General features: G+C 35.7%; 1 protein-coding gene and 2 non-coding genes across 4 annotated transcripts in view; all 3 read left to right on the top strand.

Moving 5' to 3' along the window:
- Positions 1-2,783: 2,783 nt before the first annotated feature.
- Positions 2,784-2,855, top strand: Trnaa-ugc (transfer RNA alanine (anticodon UGC)). The gene has a single exon. It is a non-coding gene; the product is annotated as a tRNA-Ala (tRNA).
- Positions 2,856-3,029: 174 nt separating this feature from the next.
- Trnaa-cgc (transfer RNA alanine (anticodon CGC)) lies at positions 3,030-3,101 on the top strand. The gene has a single exon. It is a non-coding gene; the product is annotated as a tRNA-Ala (tRNA).
- Positions 3,102-4,845: 1,744 nt separating this feature from the next.
- LOC132795223 (uncharacterized) overlaps positions 4,846-22,042 on the top strand; it is a 42,312-nt gene continuing 25,115 nt past the window's right edge. For both annotated transcript variants that reach the window (XM_060805817.1, XM_060805818.1), the window contains exon 1: positions 4,846-5,262. In XM_060805817.1, the coding sequence (XP_060661800.1) occupies positions 5,172-5,262 (91 nt within the window). In that variant the 5' untranslated portion in view covers positions 4,846-5,171. The remainder of the gene's footprint in view (positions 5,263-22,042) is intronic.

Genomic DNA, 22,042 nt, shown 5'->3' with positions numbered 1-22,042 from the left:
ATGGAAACATTCGGAATTGAAATGTGGAATTATGGGAATGGAACAGCTGTTGTCTATTGTCAGTGTTGAGCATTTAAAAAACAACAGATGCAAACATGTTAAATAGTTGGCACCAAAAATATTGCCCATGACAAGGAACGATGGGAAATGAAACATTTCCATAAGAATTATTGCTAGTTGAGGGAGTTGGAACAGTTGGAATTGAAACACATTTTTGCACACTTTGGAACAAACGGATTTGAAACACCATTAAAAAATGTTTAAAAACGGAATGGAAACATTCGGAATTGAAATGTGGAATTATCGTAATGAAACCGCTTTAGAGAAGAAACAATTTTAATGCACGTTGAATAGCTAGCGCCAAAAAAAAAATAGTGTCCAAGGCGAGGAACGATGGGAAAAGAAACATTGCCATTACAAAACGATTGGTATGGAACACTTAATTGAGCTCTAGTTAGAATCCAGTTGCTAATTAATGTGCCGGTCAGAACTCAGAACCTCAAGCTGTTGTGCGACAGGTGGCGCCACATGTGCACTTAAGAAGAAGCAGAAGAAGAAGAAGGTTTGAAACAGTTGAAACTAAGTGGAGCAGCTGCTGCGTCTGCATCTGCGACTGCGCCCAATTCTATTGACAGTTGGGACAACTTGATGAGTTGCTGCTGGCCAACAAAATGTTGCAATCAATGTTGTCGTTGTTGTTGTTGTTGTTGCCGTTGTTGCTCTGCGCGTTGTCATCACTTGCGGCAACGTTGTCATTGTTTTTTTTTTTGTGTGTGTTTTTGTGTGTTTTTCTTTGTTGCTGCTGCAGCATTTTTAAACTGGGTTAAAAGCACAAACAGCACGCAAAAATGTGACGACAATTCGCTAAAGCAATTCCCCCAAGAGCTCGGGCTAAGTAAAGCACATCACCAACAGCGACATCAATGAGAAGAGCAACAACAAAAACAACAACAGCAACAACAACAACAACGAAGACAACGTTTAGCAGACTCACAGAGCTGTAACCAAACGATCATCGTCATCGTCATCGTCATCGTCGTAATGCTCTCGATAGTCTAGAACAATTCCACTTTTGCAATAACTCAATCGCAAGATCTGAAAGCAGATGCAGATGCAGAGCTAATAAAATTTCTACGATTATTTTAATTTTCTATTTAGAACTACTTTATAAATAACAAAGAAGATTTCTATTAACTTTACTTTATGGTTATCAAAACTAACGAATTATTTGTGCTAATAAATTGTCTACTATTATTTTTATTTTAATTTTAAAACTACTCTAGGAGTAATAAATCAATTTTGTAGATAGCAACTTTTTATACCCGCTACCCATAGGGTAGAAGGGTATTATAACTTTGTGCCGGCAGGAAATGTATGTAACAGGTAGAAGGAGGCATCTCCGACCCTATAAAGTATATATATTCTTGATCAGCATCAATAGCCGAGACGATCTAGCCATGTCCGTCTGTCCGTCTGTGTGTCTGTGTGTCTGTATGTCTGTGTGTCTGTCCGTCTGTCCGTCTGTCCGTATGAAACACTGGATCTCAGAGACTATAAGAGATAGAGCTATAATTTTTTTTCGACAGCATTTGTTATGTTTGCACGCAGATCAAGTTTGTTTCAAATTTTTGCCACGCCCACTTCCGCCCCCGCAAATCAAAAAAATCGAATAACAAGTGTAATTTTAAAGCTAGAGCTACGAATTTTGGTATATACAATAATTACTATAGTAGTTATGATTCCTGAAAATTTGGTTGCGATCAGATAAAAATTGTCGAAGTTATTTAGGAAATACTTTTGTATGGGAAAAACGCCTACTTACTAGGGGTCTGAGTTGCTTTGGCCGACAATCTGGCACATTGTGCCGTTTATGGTATATTTTGAATGGTGTACTATATCGATATACCAAATATACCATTTGGTATATTTTTAGTATTTTTTAGTATTTTCGGTATATTTTGAAAATGATACCGCAATATTTTGCCTTTATTAAAAATGGGTAGCGGGTATCTCACAGTCGAGCACACTCGACTGTAACTTTCTTACTTGTTTTAATTAACTAATCTAACGTATTTTTTGTGATAATAAAATTTCTAGTATTATTTTAATTTTCTTTTTATAGGACAATTCCATAAATACCATAGAAGTTTTGTATAACACTTTATTTCATTTAATCATCCATCAACTTTATTTCACTTTACTTTGAATTTCTACTATTATTTTTATTTTCTACATAGATCTATTCTATAAATAACAATACTTTATTTAATTTAATACTCTTTCATCTTAACTTTACGGTTGTCAAAACTAAAGTAGTTTCTGTGCTACTCAAACTCCTACTATTATTTTTGTTTATAATTAACAAATACATTTTCTTTACAAACTTTATTTTATTTCATAGCCTATTTACTTTACTTAACTGTTGTTAAAACTAAGGTATTTTTAACCCCATAAAATCGTATATGATCGTTAAGGTAGTAAAGAATTTTTTTTATTCCCCAACAAAATATTATATAATATTATTCCTCTTCACCATATGTATGTAGATCTGTTAAGCTTGTAATGAAGTATTCTTTCCCGAAAAATCGATCCCGTAGTTTTGTCTTTGATTTTATTTAATAATTAATTATTATCTAATATAAATATAATATAAACATAATAAATTTATGAATTTCATCTAATATATTTATTAAAATGAAAAATTATACATTTATTAAAATGTCAGTAAAGCTTTAAAGCTATATTTTGATTCGCGTCGAACTCACTGAAGATTTGTCCTTGAGGGGGACGTAGCTCAGGGGTAGAGCGCTCGCTTTGCATGCGAGATGTCCCGGGTTCAATTCCCGGCGTCTCCAGGTATCACTTTTTTTCCATCAAATTTACATTAATTAATATTAATATGATGTCAAATTGGTTCAATTTACTAGAGATAATCTTGCGTTAAAGGAATTTTTTTCGTTTTTTTAATTACATTCATGTAATTCTTTGCTCAATTAAAGTACTAATAAATTACTAATTATTTTAGGGGTGGGGACGTAGCTCAGTGGTAGAGCGCTCGCTTCGCATGCGAGATGCCCCGGGTTCAATTCCCGGCGTCTCCATAAGGAATATTTTTTCTATTTATTTCCATAAATATTTTAAATATTCCTTTTACTGAAAATGTGCTGCGATTTTCGATAAATCGTTTGAGCAACCACTTTAATGGAGGGCTTTACATCGCCGTAAATTCTTGCCTTAAAAGGATCGTCAAGAAGCCAAAGAAGAAGCAGACGCATAGACCAAAAATTGAGTCTCGCAGTTGTTTAACTTGTTTTGGACATGTTGCTAGGAACTTGAATCGGAATCACAGATGTCACAAAACTCTGTGTGTGTGTGTGTGTGTGTGTGTGTGTGTGTGTGTGTGTGTGTGTGTGTGTGTGTGTGTGTGTGTGTGTATGTGTGTGTGCTTAGCATATTCTTTTGGGGCCTTCGCTTTGCATTTGGCCCACATGTGTCACACAAATTGTGCGTTGACTGACCAATAAAAAAAAAAACCCATGAAGAGCGGAAGAAGAGGAGATGAACAATCAAGCGGGATTGTGGCTGCTGTGGCAAACTGTTTGCTCCCGATGTCTGCTCCAATTTGCTGACCATTTGGCTTACTTTGTTTGCTGGCTGTGTGTTTTGTGGCATGCAAATATGCCTGTGTGCAACGGGGCATCGTTGTTTGTGTGGCAATGAATGTCCAAGATGCCAGCAAGCAGCGAGCCAAAAAGCCAGAAGAATTATTTGTGCTGCGGCTGCAATTTGGTGCAGCGTGTGCAGCATGCCAGCTTGCCACAGTTGCCACAGTTGCATAACCTGTATTAGTTGTTATTACCGTTTTGTGGCAGCAGCGCACAAAACTTTCTTGTCCAGCAGCAACCATAGCAACAACAACAAACAACAATTTGCCATTGATCGATAGGCGAACGCAGCGCAGCGCAGCTCAGCTCAGCTCAGCAGAGCAACGCAACGCAAAAGCCCTAAGCTTCGGCTTAAGAGCTTTGGCACTTGCCAAAAGCGCAGCAAGTGCTCGCAGCTGCGACGGCGACTGCGACGCCGACGTCGACAGAGCACGCATGCAGTCGAACAGCTTACAAGACGCACAACGCAACGACGCAAACTTTCAGTTGCTTTCAAGCTGCACAAGACGACGGTTCGTTTTAAAGTCCCCAAAAAAAAAAACAAATACATATATAATAACAGCTGCTACAACGAGAGCAGCAAAAGAGAAAGAGAACGAGAGAGAGAGAGAGCTAATGCGCATGCTCTCTGTGCTTACGTGAAAAGTGAAAGAAACCTCTTGACGGAACTTTTTTTTGTTTTGAGTGCGCGTGCGTCGCGTCTTCGTTTCGTTTCGTGTCGTGTCGTGTCGAGAGAGAGAGAGCTTCGTCTTCGTCTTCGTCTTCGTCTTTCGTCGTTGTAATCGTCGTAGTTGGCATCGCCTTAAGCTCGACTTGGCGAACGAATTCACAATTCAGTTGCCGTGCTGAACGCAAAGCGAACGGAGTTGTGCGCATCGCGGCGCGTTGAGTTTGGATGCTTATCTACTTTATTTTTTTTTTGCGTTTCTGTTTTAATTTCTAACGGCGAATAACGGTACGCGCATAGTGCGCGATTTATATGTGCAAAAGTTATAAAAAAAAAACAAATATATAGCGAAATAACTACTCAAGTTGTTTAGCATTTATTTTTGTTTTTTGTAAATTAATTATTTTTTTTATAATTTTTGTTATTGTGCGCGCTTTAATCCTGACACAAACTTTTTTGAATTTCCGTACTGGTTTATTTATTTTTGTTATTGTTATTGTATTTGTTTCACAGTTTTTTTTATTTCTGTGGGCATGTGGAAATTTAAGAAAAACACATTCATTACTTTTGCTCATTAACAAACGTGTAAACAACAAAAAATACGAAAAACAAAAAGAAACCAAGCAAAGAAGGAAGTGTGAAAACAAATTGCAAATTCTGAGAAACAAAAACCAACCAAAAAAAAAAAACAAAACAAACAAGAAAAGCGAAAAAGAAATTAAGAAAAAAATAAGTAAGCAGCTGAAGCTGAAGAGATCAGCAACAAAAATCCAACAAACACACACACACACACACACAGAGACAAACGCACATTGAGGACGTTGCGAGTGAGCGACAAAATGCAACGCACGCAGTCGCCGCTGTCGACGCTGCTGCTGTTGCTGCTGTTGGCGTCAGCAGCGCAAGCACAAGCGCAGGCGCAGAATATAGGTGAGTGTGTCAAGCGAAAGACGAAAGACGAAAAAGCACATGAAACGAGCAAAAAAAACCACCAACAACAACAACAACAGCAGCAAAGCAAACAAATTTTCTCTCGGTTTTTGGTTTTTGTCTGCTGCTGCTGCGCTGTTTACTTTACTTTATTCATCACCCATTTGACTCTTGTTATTGTCGTTGTTGTTGTTGTTGTTGTTGCTGTTGTCTGCTTGTTTTTTTCGGGGCGCACCTTTTGAAATTTTTGCATACAATTTTTGTCGCTCGTATTTTTTTTTTCAATTTTTTGATTTCCGGTTCTCTTTAAAACAAAAGCAAACGCGCAGCTTATGCGCTTTTTCCCACGTTCATAAAGCAAACACCACCAACAACAACAACAACAACAACAGCTAAAAGTCCAGCTTCAAGTCAAGTGCCGGCAACTGGTCAGCTTTTGCTCTGGTTCTTGTTGTTGCTGTTGTTGCCCGCTCGCCGTTTATATCGGTCAGCTTTTGTGCTCGTTAATTGTTTCGTGGGATACGCGCGACAAACCGAATGAACGAACCAACGAACAAGCGAAGGAACGAACGAACGAACGAACGGTCGATCCATTAACACAACTGACAACAATTCCCATATGCATATGCATGAGTGTGTACACATGTGTATGTATATATACCGTAAGCACTCGCATACAGTAAACATCGCCTAAGGCGCCCTAAGCGACCTTGCCGTCAACACCGTGGAAAGAAAACTTTGACTACTTAAATTATTTTTGTTTTTCCCTTTTTTTTTTGGCAGCTTGGAATTCAATTTGTAGGCTAAAAATTGTCATGTCAAGAAAACTTGAATAGCATTAAATAAAAATTAGTTGCCTACAATTAAACTAAACTCTAATATTAGTTTATAAAATTTCATTTTTATATGGTATACCAAGAACTTTACTTTAATCAAGTGCCTTAAATCAACAAACTTCAAACAAAATATACTATTTAACTATTTTGGTATTTTATATCAAACTTTCTCAGCTCTATTTCTGGGGTACAATGAATCATTCTTTAGTTAATTACATTTATTGACAAAGAAAATATGTTTAGTTCAACTTTTTTTCAACTTTCAAGAACTATCAAGAAAAAACACAGCAAATTTCTGAAATTGTCGTACTCTCTATTCTATACAAATTGTTTGTAATATTAAAGTCTGGAATTTTTAATAAGTAAAGTATTTTTTATTCTGATCATATTAAAATTGAAGAAGTTATTTACAAGTTTAAGCTGCTTTGGCTGACAATTTGGTATATCGATATACGAAATATGGCCTTTGGTATATTTTATATGAGTACCTCACAGTGAAGCTTTCTTACTTGTTTTTGATTGGTTTCCACACATCCTAAGCATAAAAGAAAGAACTTCAAATAAGACATCGACTATTTTAGCTATTTCAAAAAATCGATAATTATAATTTCAAGAATTTGCGATTTCCAACATAGCGTTTTAAAAGAGTTCAATAACTATTTCTTTTCTTTTTGTGGTAATCCTTACTGTACAACTTGTTTACATGTGAGCCGTTGGGCGGTGTTGGTCAGCTGATGGGCGTGGTCAGCGAGCGAATGTTGACCGCAGGAAACGGATGTTTGTTTGGGTCAGCAAGCAAAAATAGCGCCAGCAAATGTGAGCGCCAAATGTGTCACACAATCACACAAAAGACTTAGGCAACAAACTTGTTGGCTGCTGTTGCTGTTGCTGCTGCACGTGGCAACGTCACCTGCCAGCGGCGAGTAACCAGAGCAGCAACCAAAGCAGCAAAAGCAACCTGTTGTGCCGTTCTTGTCTCCAATTACCAAACCGAATGTTGCTGCTGTTGCTGCCACGTGCAGCAAGGTTGGGTTACAGTTACAACAAAGCAGGTTCACAATGAACTTGAGAACAAAAGAACACAGAGAACAGAACAACCGAGAGGTTGACTGTTTTTAATTTTTATAATTCTTTTTGTTTCGCCTCGGTCACTTTTACTGTTAGCCAATGTGAAGCTTTTGTTTCTTCTGCTTCGACAGAGTTACGACTCAATTCGTTTCTTGATGAAACAGCAATTCTTCAATTTTTGTCGTCTTCGTTTATTTTTTTTGGGGGCCCGTATCTTCTTTTGGGAGATGCGTCGCCTTATCAGACAAGATGCGTTGCACCGTTAGGCAAACGCATATTTTTTCTTTGTGGGAATGTATAAAAGAAAACCCAAAAAGGAAAAAAACATTAATTTAAATTACAAATCAAAAACAACAAGCAGGAAAACCCTAGCTTAAGAGACTTTCCAGAGACTAAAGAAATTGTCTAAGAAATTAAAATAAAATTTACGATCGTCTCTTGGCAACTACGAACAAAAATTTCACAACGTGTTGACGTTAAGTTGGTATTTTTATTTATTTATTTTGTGTTTTTTTGCGTTGCTTGCTGTCTCTTGGACAAATGGGAAAGTTTTTAATATATATTGTATATGTAGTTGTATTTGTATATGTATTTTCACAATTGTATTTCATAGTGTTGACAATAAGAAAAGTAAAAGTGCAATGCAAACAACGAGTTGGAGAAATGGTGACAATGCTGGCAAATTGTGGGCCAGCAACACTTCTCTCATAATGAGCATTACGTTGTCTTATAGTCTTATATATATGTATATATATATATAGTAATGATCGCTGTTGAGCCATCCCGAAATTTATGTGTAGTCCAAAAGTGGCAATTGTTGTCTTGTTGCTGTTGTTGTCGTTGTTGTCGTTGTTGACAGTTCATTAATATTTTCATGAACAGTTTTATGCGCATTACCAAGCAAGTTTTTTCCTTTCTTTTTGTATCTTTATTTGATGATGTTCAAGTTTAGTTGAGTTCGAGTTATGATAATAAACATAATAATAATGTGTTGTGCACAACAATAAATGGCAAATGTGTAATGTTAAAAGACAAGACTTTCTTTTGCATTCAAGAAATGAGCTGCTAACCAATTAGAAATTCTTTAGTTGAATTACAAATATAATGGTATTTTTATGAATTATTAATAGCCCATAAATATTGAGAAACATTTTAAAATGTATACAAATTATGTAGTTTAATTGCAGCATTATAAAATAAACAGCTTAAGTAATAACTATAATTAAAAGACTTTATTTTGTTAACAAATACATCGACAAACAAGTTAAAAAAATGCAGTTTTTATGTATACAGGTATACATTTTAAAATATACCAAATGAATATACCGTAAAGAAACTAAAAATATACCAAAGGTTATACTTGGTATATTGGTCTAGTTCTTTATTCAAAATATACCAGATTGTCGACTTTTAAATACTTTTACTATACCAACAAGCTAAGTTTGGTATATTGATATACATTAAAAATATACCAGATTGTCAGCCAAAGCAAATATACCAGAAATTTATTGAAATTCATTTATTGAGTAAAAATTACAAGTAAAGAACTTGGCTTTAGCTTTTCACATTAGATATTATTATATTATATTATAATTTAAATAATGATTAATATATTTTCAACAATAATATTTAGATAATAACAGAAATACTTAAAGCTACAAGTTATGTAGAAATTCTCTTTGATATTTATGAATAATGAACAGTAAATTTTATGATAAATAAATCATTTTCATTTGCATTAGAAATCATGTTGAAAAGTCTGCTGCGAAATTGCAATTATAATAATGTTGTTAAAAAAACAGATGAAGTAATAATTAAAGCAAACTTTCGTTTGCATTGAAAATCAAATTCTATAGTTAAGTTGCAATTATAATAATGTTGTTGTTGTTGTTTGAAATAAATGTTGATTGAGTAATAATAATGAGAAGCGAGAAGCGCTTTCTTTTGCTCATTTTGCTTTTCATAAGTGAAATTCTATAGCATTCATGTGCATATCTAATGTTTGTTGTTGTTTAATGATAATGATGCTGCTTGTGTTGTTCATTCATGATCATTATCATCGTCGTCGTTGGGCTAATGCACGCTGTGGCGCATTGCGGAAGCACGGCGTTTAATTGCAATGCGAAAAAAAAATCAAGCATAACTATCCGCAAAAGATGCTCGTATCTATGAGATACATAACTTACGAGTTTCGAGTTTGTATCTTGCTATTATGATGCCCATGTCGTTGGCTTTTGCTTGGCTCATTTGCTGCTGATGTTGCTGCAACCACAGTAAACCACACACAATGCCTGAGAGATAGTTTTTGTTTGGGGGCGTGGCACACTGTGCGCGCATGCGTGCAAACATTTTTCGCTGCTTGTTTTTCTCTCTCTCTGTGTTTGCGGTTTGCATTGGGCAAATCCCAAAAACAAGTCGCAGCTGCCCTTATATAATAGAAACAAGGAAATCCACATTGAGGAAGCCACCAACTGATTTGCCTGCCTGCCTCTGCCTGCCTCTGGCTGCTTTGTGGGCGGCTAAATCACGCACTTCACTAGACACAACAAGAGAGAGAAAAAAAAAAAGGAAAACCATAACAAGACTTGACTTTTACTTTTTTATTGTCACAGACTGAGGAAACTCTCAGAATCGTTAGTCATTTAACTAAATGATGCAACACTTTATTGATTATCAAAGCTCTTTTATAGCGTAGCGTGGGAGGCGACACTTTTTACGGCTTTGCCTAAATCCCATTAAAGTCAGAATACATAATCCCAAAAGCAAACATCAAGTGACTTTAATTATGATGAGATTATTGCCGCAATCGCAGCGATAAAGTCGATTTAATGAATTTGATTGCTGTGCGATAATCAACAAAGAGTATGTACATTTTTTTTGGTTTTTTTTTTCGGTGTTTGGGGGGGAGGGCAAATGTCACAAAGTTTTGCGCAATTTGTCACCACTCGAATGCCCCTTCAATAATATGTTTGGCCTCACATTTTTACGCAATTTCGAATTTGTTTTTCTTTTTTGTTTCTCTCTCTTGCTTTTGAGGTGCAATCTTCATCAAGTGCTTGGCACGTAGGAGTCGAGTCTCCAATGTTGAGGGAGTGGAAGTGTGTGCATGTGTGTGGAGTGCGGCATTAAAATGGAAATGAGCCAGTGAACAGCTTGCGCAAGCTGAGCTGCGTTTTGTCAAAATGGCCTTGCCAGTTGCCTCAAAACACACACAAAATACTGTCGACGATTGATAGAAATTATCTTTAGTGCATTTTATTCAAGATCGTTGTTATAAAGTACGACTAACCACAAAAGATTGAAAAGAACAAGTCAGAAAGCTACAGTCGAAGGTATCTGCAAACTATTTAGAATAAAAACATAAACATACCAAATTAATATACTGAAAATATACTAAAATAAAAAGATATATTATTACATTAAGAATATACCATTGAGCACAAAATATATTATATATCAATATACCAAAAATATACCAAATTAATATACTGAATATATACTAAAATAAAAAGATATATTATTACATTCAAAATATGCCATCGATTTCAAAATATTCCTTATACCAACATACCAAAAATATACCGAATTAGTATATTGAAAAAATACTAAAATATGAAAAATAGCACTTCATTCAAATTATACCATCTAGTATAAAATATATCATATACAAATATACCAAAATTATACCAAATTAATATACTGCATAAATACCGAAATATACCAAAGACTATATTTGCAAGTATGTATATACATTCCAAATATATCATTGGTATATACAATATATCAATATACTACATTCTAAATTTACCATAGGGTACAAAATATACCATAGCGTAGAAAATATACCAGATTGTCCAGCAAAGCAACACAGACTCGACTACAACAAAATAACAATATACATCGCAAAACAATATTTATAAAAATATACCAAATTACAAAATATAAATATACCAAAATTATACCAAATTAATATACTGCATAAATAACGAAATATACCAAAGACTATATTTGCAAGTATGTATATACATTCCAAATATACCATTGATATATACAATATATCAATATACTACATTCTAAATATACCATAGGGTACAAAGTATACCATAGCGTAGAAAATATACCAGATTGTCCTGCAATGCAACACAGTCCCGACTACAAAAAAATAACAATTTACATCACAAAACAATATTTATAAAAATATACCAAATTAATATACTGAACAAAATACTAAAAATTAGCGATATAAATTTGTTATATCAATATAGTACCACATTTAAAGTATATCAATATATACCATAGCCTACAAAATATACCAGATTGTGAAGCCAAGCAACTCAAACCCGAATCCGAGTATAAAAATAGACCTCGACTGCAACTATAACTTGAATGCATGCAACCGTTAGAGCAGAACTCGCTCTGCAATTGGCACTGAAATTGGAATTAGGATTGGAATTGGGATTGGGATTGGGATTAGTGAAATGCTCTTTTTAGCCTAGCCTAGATGAGGCGCGAAATCTGATAGCGAACATGGAAATTCTTAAATTGAGATCAAAAGCGAGTCGAATTCTGGTTATTGATGACACTTTTATTGCTGAAATGATATCGAATGTTATGTGTTCGATTTAAGTAGCTCGATTAACTGCTAATTGGCCCCAATTAGAAGTTCTTCTGGTTTAGTGTAGACACTTGACATCATTAGTGAAGAAATGCATTGAAAAGTGAAGAATAATTGGCCTCTTATTTCTGTTAAAGTATAAGCAAATATTATAAAGTTTTTGTTGCTGTTGAAAAAGTTTGGAACAATTGAAATTAAATAAATTTCGTTGAAATTGGTATAACTTATTTAATTTTCTATGTCAACTCAAATTGATAAAAAATAAAATAAGGTTTTCCAATTACAATAAAACTTGGAATTATAAATTTGACATAAGAAAAAAAGAATAAATCCCATTAAATTTATAAAGTTGTATTTAATATGTTAAATGAATATAAACATTTAATAAGAACTCATTTTTGTTACAAAAAAGTTTTGAGTAATTGAGTAACTATTTTTCTATTTTTATAAATAGTAGTAGTGAAATATAAATATTATATTAATTTTTAGATTAGAAAATATTAAAAATTCTCTTAAAAAATACTTTAAGAATATTTACCACTTAATATACAAAACTTTAGAAAACCTCTCTTTAGAAATTAAATTTTTAGAGATTAGCAAACTTTACTACTAAATACAAGTATAAAAAATTGTAGTAAAAATTCTCTTCAAAAAAAAACTCTCTCACAATCACAATTTCCAAACTAGAAAAGCTGAGGGCCTTAGTCACTTTACAGCAGCTGTTGGCTGACATTATTTTATTTTTATTTTTTGGCAAATATGTAAATTACAGAGAAAGCTGCTTTTTGGGTACTTGACATCGGTTTTATTTGCTCAGATGATGCAATATTTATTTGTGCTGTTAAGATTCTCAGAGATTAGTCAGAGTGGGATGAACTGCGAAAGTTTTGAACTATCAACAACAACAACAAGGCGCAAACAATAGCAATTACTCAGAGAAGCGCAACCCACATATGGATTCAAAAGCGTTCAATGAACAATTTCTATGCTTGATTTGTTGTTGTTTATACATATATATATATATACTTTTTTTGGGTGCAGCTTATTTGTATGAGATTCTCATTATTGGAATTGCTGTCGGCTGCAGTTCAACAGAGGTAGAGAGAGGGAAAGAGAGAGACAGAGGCAGGTGGGCTTTTGATAACTTTCGCGTTTGTTGCCTAAGTCATTCATTTGCCAGGTGCTGTGTGTGTGTGTGTGTGTGTGAGAAATTTGTAATGTGTGTCGCAGTGAAATGCTCGGAAAGTGAAACTAACGTCTAATAAATAAATGAAATTGTTTGCTATTAGTAGCGCATTTAAATGACAACTGAAAAGGAAAGAAAACAGAAAAAAAAAAAATATGTGGACGACAGAATTTATGCGCTTTTTTAATTTAATTAATTATAATGAATGTGCGACGCGTTGCTCATTTATTGTTCGCTGTTGTTGTTGTTGTTGTTGCCACCTGGCTGCTGCTGCTGCTGTTGTTGTTGTTGTTGTTGTTGTTGTTGTAATTTCTGCTGTTGCCATTTTGAAATTGCTGGCAACAATTGGCAGCCACCTGATTCACGACTCGTTTTGCCAGCCAGCCAGCCAAACATCAATGCCACAGAGCAAACTCCATCGAAATTGTTATAAATAATTGCCTTTGTTAATAACTTTAAGCGCTTGTGTGTGCGTGCTTTTAGTGCTATGTGTGTGTTAGTGTGTTGTGCGTTTCGTCACTGGCCCACAAAATGATTTTGCTATTGCTTTTTTTGGTTTTTGCTCTCTGTTGCAATTGCCTTAAAAATTGACTGCCAAATGCGCCACAAAAACATAAAAAAAAAAGCCAAGCGCAAAGCTAACAACTTGTTGTTAGTTCAGTTTTCCCCCCTTTCCCCCCGCTTACCAAAATGAAATATCGCTATTTAAAGAGCTCAACTCATTAGGGCTTTATTCGATACGCTCACGATATTTTAACATTGACATAAATAACAGTTCACTTTGCGATTAAATCTCAAAGCGGCAGAATTCATTGCTTAACTGTTATAAAAATTTGAACTCGAAATTGAAATCGTGAACTCGGCCATATCACATTTTGCTTTTGTAGTGGAATTCTTTTATTGAATATAAAGTGCAAACCTCTTTTTGAATATAAAATGCACACTTGGAAATTTGTTTATCTCTATTTTTAACAAGCATTGAAAATACTTTATTTGTTTGCAATTTTTTTACAACTCAAAAGCTGAACATTAATTTGCTTCTAATCTACAAATTTTGAAGTCTTCTAGGGTAGAAGGATGTTATAAGAAGGGATAAGAAGATTTCAGTTTGATATTCAGTACATTGTCAAAAATCTTACTCAGATATTCGAAGAAATCTTTCTCGTATAATATCCGAGTGGTGTTTCAAGTTTTTCAATCTTTCCACGATATCTTTATGGGATGAATTTACTTTGGTTTATTTCAGTTAATAGAATATTGATATACCAAATATAGTATTCGGTATATTTTAGTATTTTTTGGTTTATTCATTAAGTATAATCGTAAAATAGAAGAAATCTTTCCTAGCATTTATTTTGTACGTAATAGTATAGAAGTATACCAAATATAGTCTTTGGTATATTTTAGTATTTTTTTATATTAATTTCGTATAATTCTGAAATTAATCTACTTTGCTATTTTCAGTTAATCTAAAATCTAAAACATCTCTCTCTCTCTCTCTCTCTCTGCTAATCTAAAGAAATCTTGCTCAGATCTTGTTGAACTTTGAAAATCATGATTGCCTCTTGTGCTTGATGACACATTTGATGTGGCAAGTGGAGAGCAAGAGCCATCAAGTGTGGCAAGTGTGCCAAGTATCACGTTGATGTTCTTGTTGCAGAGTTGGGGAAGCTGGCAACCAATAAGGTCACTGGGGGAATATCATCGTATATCGTATTACGTTATATGTAGCATATAAAACGAGATCGCGCAGACAAGTCGAGAGAGTTAAGTTTAGATTACGCTTTGGCAGCAACTTTCACGTGGACGGGACGGCGACAGGTAGCGCAAAAAAAAAAAAGAAAGACGACAAAGATTGCGCCAAGTGTAAAGGCAAAATAGAAGAGACGCCCACATGGCAGAAAGAGAGACAGAGAGAGACAGACAAAAGACAGAAGAATGTTGCTCATGTGGGTGAAAGCCAAGCCCATTTGTTTTTTGAGCCTACAGCTCAGCTTCGTCCACAGCTGTTAAGTGTTTTTTTGTTTGTTTTTGTTTTTTTGTGTGGTAGTCAGGCGAAAATAAAGAACGCGCTTGGCCATAACAATAACAATTTGCCATAGATTACGGGCGCCTAGGACGTTGCCTTTTTTTTGGTTTGGACGTTGTTTGTTGTTGGTTTGAGCTGCAGCTAATTGCGGACATGGACTTGCAACTTGCAACTTGCGAGTTGTTGCTGCTTGGCGAAGCCAAACAAATGATCATTAGCAAAGCGAAAAGCTAAAAGCAAATCATCGAACATTATCATTATCATTATGATAATCATGTTAACACACACACACACACACACACACACACACACACACACACACACACACACACACACACACAAGGAGTTCATTGACTCTCTCGACTTGGCTAATCCCAAACAATCGGAAGTGTGTGCTGATGATGACGCTGCACTTCCAATCAATAAACAGCAGCCAAAGCAACAGCAACACTTGCCGCACATATGGCCAATTGTTGCTTGTTGCACCGTTGTCCAGCCACCAACAGCAGCAGCAACAACAACAACAAGCTCTATATCAAGTTGATTTCATAATGTTGCTGCTGCTATTGTGGCCAGCGGCAACTGTCTAGCGGTAAATATCGAGCAATTGGAATGCCAGCAAACAGCAAGCAGCACAACAGCAACAAAAGAAGCAGCAGCAGCAACAGCAAAGAAGTTAAAGCAGCATATTTTATAATCCAGGCACGCTAGCAACAACACAACAGCAACAGCAGCAGCGGCAGCACGAGAACAACAATAATAATGGGCAACAAAAATGTTACTAAAGTGAAATTTTCCATAATAAAAGCGTCGAGCTGCCCACTGACTGCTAAACTGCTTCTAATTTTCTCTCTCTCTAAGCAAAGGTTGAGCGTTGTTGTTGTTGTTGTTGTTGCTACTCTTCATTTGCATAGCGACGCGTTGACAACACATTTCTTGAACTTTGTCTTTGGAGAAAGGCACGCAACAACAGCAACAGCAACAGCTAGAAGCACTTTTGATTTATTTAAATTCCCCGTCCATTTTTCTCTTTCGTCATCATTTTGTCAAGCATAGTTTTTAATGCGTTTTTTGCGCCCTGTCCCATTAAAAACGATTAAGCAAATAAAAAGAAGAAAACAAACAACCACACGAAAAATTCTGCGCAACCACAAAAATGCCATAAAAAGCGGCAGCAACAAAAATGTGGAAAAATTCTTGGCAGCGTGTGCAACAAATTAGGCACAAACCAAAAATAAATGCAAAACGAACAAACGAAAAAAAAAATGGCAGCAACACACACACACAAAATTAGCGACTGCAATGAGAACGCTTCTCGCAACCAACACACACACACACACACACACACATACACACAGAGCGCACGAGCCGCAAAGTCAGTCAAAGCCAAAGCCAAAGCTTGCCCCCGGTTGTTGCAGGTGTTTCGCAGTGGCTGTTGCTGCTGTGGTTGCTGTTGTAGTTGCAATTGTTATTGCAGCTATAGTTGTTGCTGCTGTTGCTTCTGTAGCTGTGGTTGTTATTGTGGCCAAAGTTGCTGCTGCTGCTGTAGTTGTGGTTGTTGTTGCAGCTATAGTTGCTGCTGCTGCTGCTGTTGCTGTTGTTGTTCTCGCTGCATTTGGGCTCGTCTTGACCCAGTTTATGTCTAGCAGGACCAACTGTTGCTGCTGCTGTTGGCTGGCAACACCTTTCTTTCTGCGCTTGCACATTGATTTGTTGTCTCGTCGCGGAATGCGGTCAACTGGCAAACAACAACTCCACAGCAGCAGCAGCAGCAGCAGCATCGTTTGTTGCTTGGTCAATGTCGTCGATTGCTATTGGATGCTGCTGCTGCTGCTGCTGCTGTCGCAAGTTGCCGTTGCTTGGCCTTGCTTTGGTTTAGCGGGCAAGCATTTCCTTTGCAGCCGCAACAGCAGCAAAAAACAAAGTGCCGCAAAAATCTTATCGAACCTGTTATATGGAAGAGACTTGCGCTTGTCTTGTCTGATTCTGATTGTGATTCTGTGATTCTGTGATTCTGTGATTCTGATTCTCTCGCCGATTCTCAGAGACCTTGTCAGCACTTGTGTGCTTGAGACCCAATGACTTGAAAGATGTTGCTTGGCTGTGCTGATTATTATTATTGTTGTTGCTTAGTGGTTGCTGTTGTTGCTGGTTGCTGCTGTTGATTCTATGTCTATGTCTGGAGCAAGCTTGTCATCGTTTTATGTAACTGTTTAGAGCTAGAAAATTTATTATTGTCTGCGTTGCTGTCGGTGTTGCTGTTGCTGTTGTTGTTGCTGCTACTTACCGTTACATAAAAGCCAAGTCAAGACAAGTCAGCGCATGTTGATTTAATACGCTTAACAGCTTTTAGCTGGACATCGACAACTAAACAACAATCAACAACAACAACATGTTGCTGATGTCTCAATTCTGCAAGCAGCAACAACTACAATGAACTTGAGCGGAAGTACAAATCAAAAGACTTAGGCAACGAACTTGCTGGCTCTGCTGCTAACTAGCAATTTTTTGTTGTTGTTGTTGTACAACAAGGCGGGCGCATCCATTGCAAAGTCACTTGCGAAATCACTTTTAACGAGCTGCCACTAATTTTTTGCCCGCCAGCAACAAGAACTGCACAACAACCAGCAAGCAGCAAACCAGCAACCAACAACAACAGCAACGTGGCAGCTGCTAACTGGGTCAGGCAGCGTCTGCCTCAAGAAGTTGCTGCGGCTTAAAATGAAATTCTCAAAAACCGGCCAAGTGAAGCAACGCGCCAATTTATGTAAATCCAAAACCAATCAGCCTCAAACGGCAACAACAACAGCAGCTACAACAACAACAACAGCAAGAACGACGAGCAGCGTCATCATTATGAGCATTATGAGCGCTGATAGGCTAACGGTTTAAACCGTTTCTTATTTGACAAAAGCAGCGGGAGAGCAGCGCTGAGAAGGCGAACAAAGACAGCGGCAGCTTTAGAAATTGTTTTTTTTCCTACACCCTGTAACTAAACGCACAAACTCAAGTGGGTAGCTTGAAGTGCAACAAAGAACTTGAGAAAATTTCGAAGTAATATATATTGAAAATATAAATATTTGACCTACAAGAAAGAAGTAGAAAAACTGCGTAAGAATAGGAAAAAATATATAATGAATAATTAAAGAATAAAAAAGTAAGGAGAAAGCAGCGGAAGAGTAGAAAAATGTAAAAAATATATTTGAATTTAAATTTCAGACTATTGAGTTTTTTTGTGGATCATTATGTGCTGATTTATTAGTTGTAATTAATGTCATAAATATTCCAAAAACTAATGTTTACAATTTAGCAAATTCTTAGTGCAATCAATCTTGAGTCGTTTTTTAATAAAATTTGTATGAACTTTATTTGGAATTCTAATAGCTGTATACAGATTCAAGATTATATAATGTCGACACTAAACTAAGAAGGTTTATTCTTAAACATGAACAAAATTCTTCAATTTGAGATCTTTTTAATCTTAAAAGAAAATTTTTGAATCTTAAAACGACGCAAAATCTTGTGTCAGTATTTTTTGGAAGATCGAAAAGTTCTTAAATTAAGATTTGAGAAGATATTAACCGATTTTAGAAAAAATAAGTGTAATGTTGTTAATCTTATCAAAATTTTCAATCAACTTTTCAATCACTCTCTATACAAATTCGTATAAATTAAGTGACAGTCAACTGGGCAAACTCTACGCTATCGCAAGTACAGGGTATGTGGTGGTCATTGCACGCTTACTTACAGCGATTTGTTGCGTCTCAGCACGAAACTAACGAAAATTAGTTGACCCATGAATCATTGCGGCTTTTCTCGACTAGACCGAGATTGTCCCCGAGACCATCTCTCCATCTCTTTGCCTCGCTGACTGTGTGTGTGTGTGTGTGTGGAGTGAAAAGCAAAGAAAGAAAAGGGAAAACCTTTTCTTAATGGGCGCTTTGCTTTGCATTGCTTCGCTTTTTGTTTTTTTTTTTGGACACGCTGCGCTTTTCACTCGCCTCGAACTATCACAATTGGGTCATCAGGCAGCAGTTGAAGCTGAAGCTGAAGCTGAAGTTGAGGTAAAGGCAAATGTTTGTGTTGCCATCCCATTTGTGGCGCACTTGCACTTTTCAATTTCGTAATTGAAGAAAGGGAATGGCAGAGGAAGAGGAAGAGCTGAGTACCACAGCAGCAACAGCAGCAACAGTTGCCGAAGCGTGGGCGTTGAGCAATCAGCGCATGACGCCAACTACATTACACTACTCGTCTCTTCTCCCCCACTTCTCTTCTCCCCTCTTACTTTACATCTACTGAAATTTGAGCCTAATATCTGCTTGACTATCTTGATGCCTCAATCTTCTTCTCTAATTAGCTCGGTAGTGAGACCCTCAAAACGCAAGCTGACAAATTCACACGACATTGGTCGAGGCCCATTTACAGCTACTCAAAGAGAGTCTTTCCCCTTTCTTCTTTCCCCCTCTTCTTCCTATCTTCTCCTCCTCTTCGTCTTACATCTTCTTCTCAGACAATTAAGTGTGCATTTCTCTCGCATTGTTGTGCATTTAAAATGAAATTAACCGCCATACGCAAATTGTTGTCGCCATGCGAATGCAATTGTGAATTGCCTATTTAACTCTCTATCTCTGTCTCTGTCTCTGTCTCCGTCTTGGGCTTGGGCCAGAAAGTAGAAAGTGCTGTGCAATGGCCAAACACAGCTTACTTATGACAACAAGTGGCCAAACTGCAGTTGCAACAGTCAACAACAGCCAACAGCCAACAACAACAACCACAACAATGCCAGGCAAACAACTGCTTATTAAAGTTGAGCCAAGTCTTTTGCTTAAATTCCAGTTAAAAATGCATTTATATAAGCTCAAGGAATTCTTTGAAATCATGCAGCAAGTTGTACTCTAACTTTACTCAATTAAAGTGTGCGCTTGCACTTGTTTTTTATTGAGTAGCCAAATTAGTTGCAGTTGCTGTAAAAGCCAAAAAGACTTTGGCTTATATTTTTGGCTATATAAATAAAGAAATTATAATAAATAAAGAAAGAATTAAGTAATAAAGAAATATGCAAAGATAATATACTAACAAAAATACTAAGATATACTGAAGACTATATTTGGTATATAAAACTACTGCAAATATACCGAGGGCTATAGTTGGTACATCGATAAAGTATTTTTGGGCAATAAAAGCAAAACAGTGAAGTATTATTCTTAAAATATGCACTGACAAAAATACTGAAAATATACCGAAGACTATATTTGGTATATAAAACTACTGCAAATATACCGAGGGCTATAGTTGGTACATCGATAAAGGATTTTTTTTGGGCAATAAAAGCAAAACAGTGAAGTATTATTCTTAAAATATGCACTGACAAAAATACTGAAAATATACCGAAGGCTATATTTGGTATATAAAACTACTGCAAATATACCGAGGACTATAGTTGGTACATTTTGGGCAATAAAAGCAAAACAGTGAAGAATTATTCTTAAAATATGCACTGACAAAAATACTGAAAATATACCGAAGGCTATATTTGGTATATTGATATAGTACTTGTACAATAGTCGAATATATTATTAATTTCAAAATATGCCAGTTTAATGTGCTGACAAGAAGACTAAAATATACCGAAAGCAATATTTAGTATATTCGAATATATTCCAAATTTTCGAATTTTGATTTTCAAATTTCCATTTGAACTATTTTAGGAATTTCATTTTGTTGGCAACTGTCCTTAGAAGCTTAATCCTAACTCTACCTAAGCTAAGATCATTTCTTTTGCTTATTTCAGTTTTTAATTGATTTGTGCTGCTAGCTTTTTATGTAACTAATAAGATTTTATTTGATTTTTTTGCATTTTATTTTTTATATACATATAATATTTAAATGATTTCCGCACATGATTAAGTGTGACCAGCTAAAGTATGATCATAAAATACCAATATTAATATTGACCGATGATATTTTTGTATGTTTGTCGGTCGCTGCATTTGAACTTTCTTCTCTCGTTGAGCTAATGTGCATCAATTGTGTCAGTTTAGCGCAAAGTGCGAACAAAAATGAGGTTCACAGTTCATTGAACCAGTTCGAAGCGAGCGAGAGAGAGAGAGAGAGAGAGAGACACTAATTGAGTGATTAGCGCGTCGCATTCAATTCACATGCAATTAACATTTCACCTGCGTTCGCATTCGCATTTGGCCAAAAAGGCAAGCATACTTCCCTCCTCTCCTTCTCTCTCTCTCTCTCCATTTCCAGCTGCCCTTATCAATTTTTGTTTTTCTCCCTCTTTCTTGCCTTGGCCTTGTTGACCTGCCTTGTGGACGTCAGACAAAAGCTTTCGCTTTTTGTTTGTCTATTTTTTTATACCCCTTACCCATAGGGTAGAAGGGTATTATAACTTTGTGGCACCGAAGCAACTCGGTTGATAATCTAGTATATTTTGTACGTAGTACTATATTAATATACCAAATATAACCGTTGGTATATTTTTAGTATTTTGTCTTTTACGGTATATTTAAAATGTAGTTAAATGGCAATATACCAAATGTAACCATTGATATATTTTAGTATTTTTGCGGTATATTAATTTGGTATATTTTAATACCGCAGTGCATTTATTCAAATGGATAGCGAGTATCTCATCAACATACCAACTATAGCTTTCGGTATATTTTTAGTATTTTTGTGGTATATTAATTTGGTATATTTTAATACAGCAGTGCATTTATTCAAATGGAGTACCGCGAGTACCTCATCAACATACCAACTATAGTTATCGGTGTATTTTTGGTATTTTTGTGGTATATTAATTTGGTATATTTTAAGAATAAGGCCACATTTTGAATGTGTATACCAAATACAGTTGTTGACAAATGTTTAGTATTTTTGTAGTATATTTACTATATGTGGTATATTTTAATAAAAATACCTCCTTTTGAATATATATACCAAATATAGTTTTGGTACACTTCTAGTATTTTTGTAGTATATTTATTTGGTAAATTATGTTATCTCACAGTCGAGCACACTCCACTCTTAGCTTTCTT

The sequence above is a fragment of the Drosophila nasuta genome, chromosome X, assembly GCF_023558535.2.
Source record: "Drosophila nasuta strain 15112-1781.00 chromosome X, ASM2355853v1, whole genome shotgun sequence".
NCBI classification, from domain to species: domain Eukaryota; kingdom Metazoa; phylum Arthropoda; class Insecta; order Diptera; family Drosophilidae; genus Drosophila; species Drosophila nasuta.
This window is presented reverse-complemented; position numbering and strand designations above follow the sequence as displayed.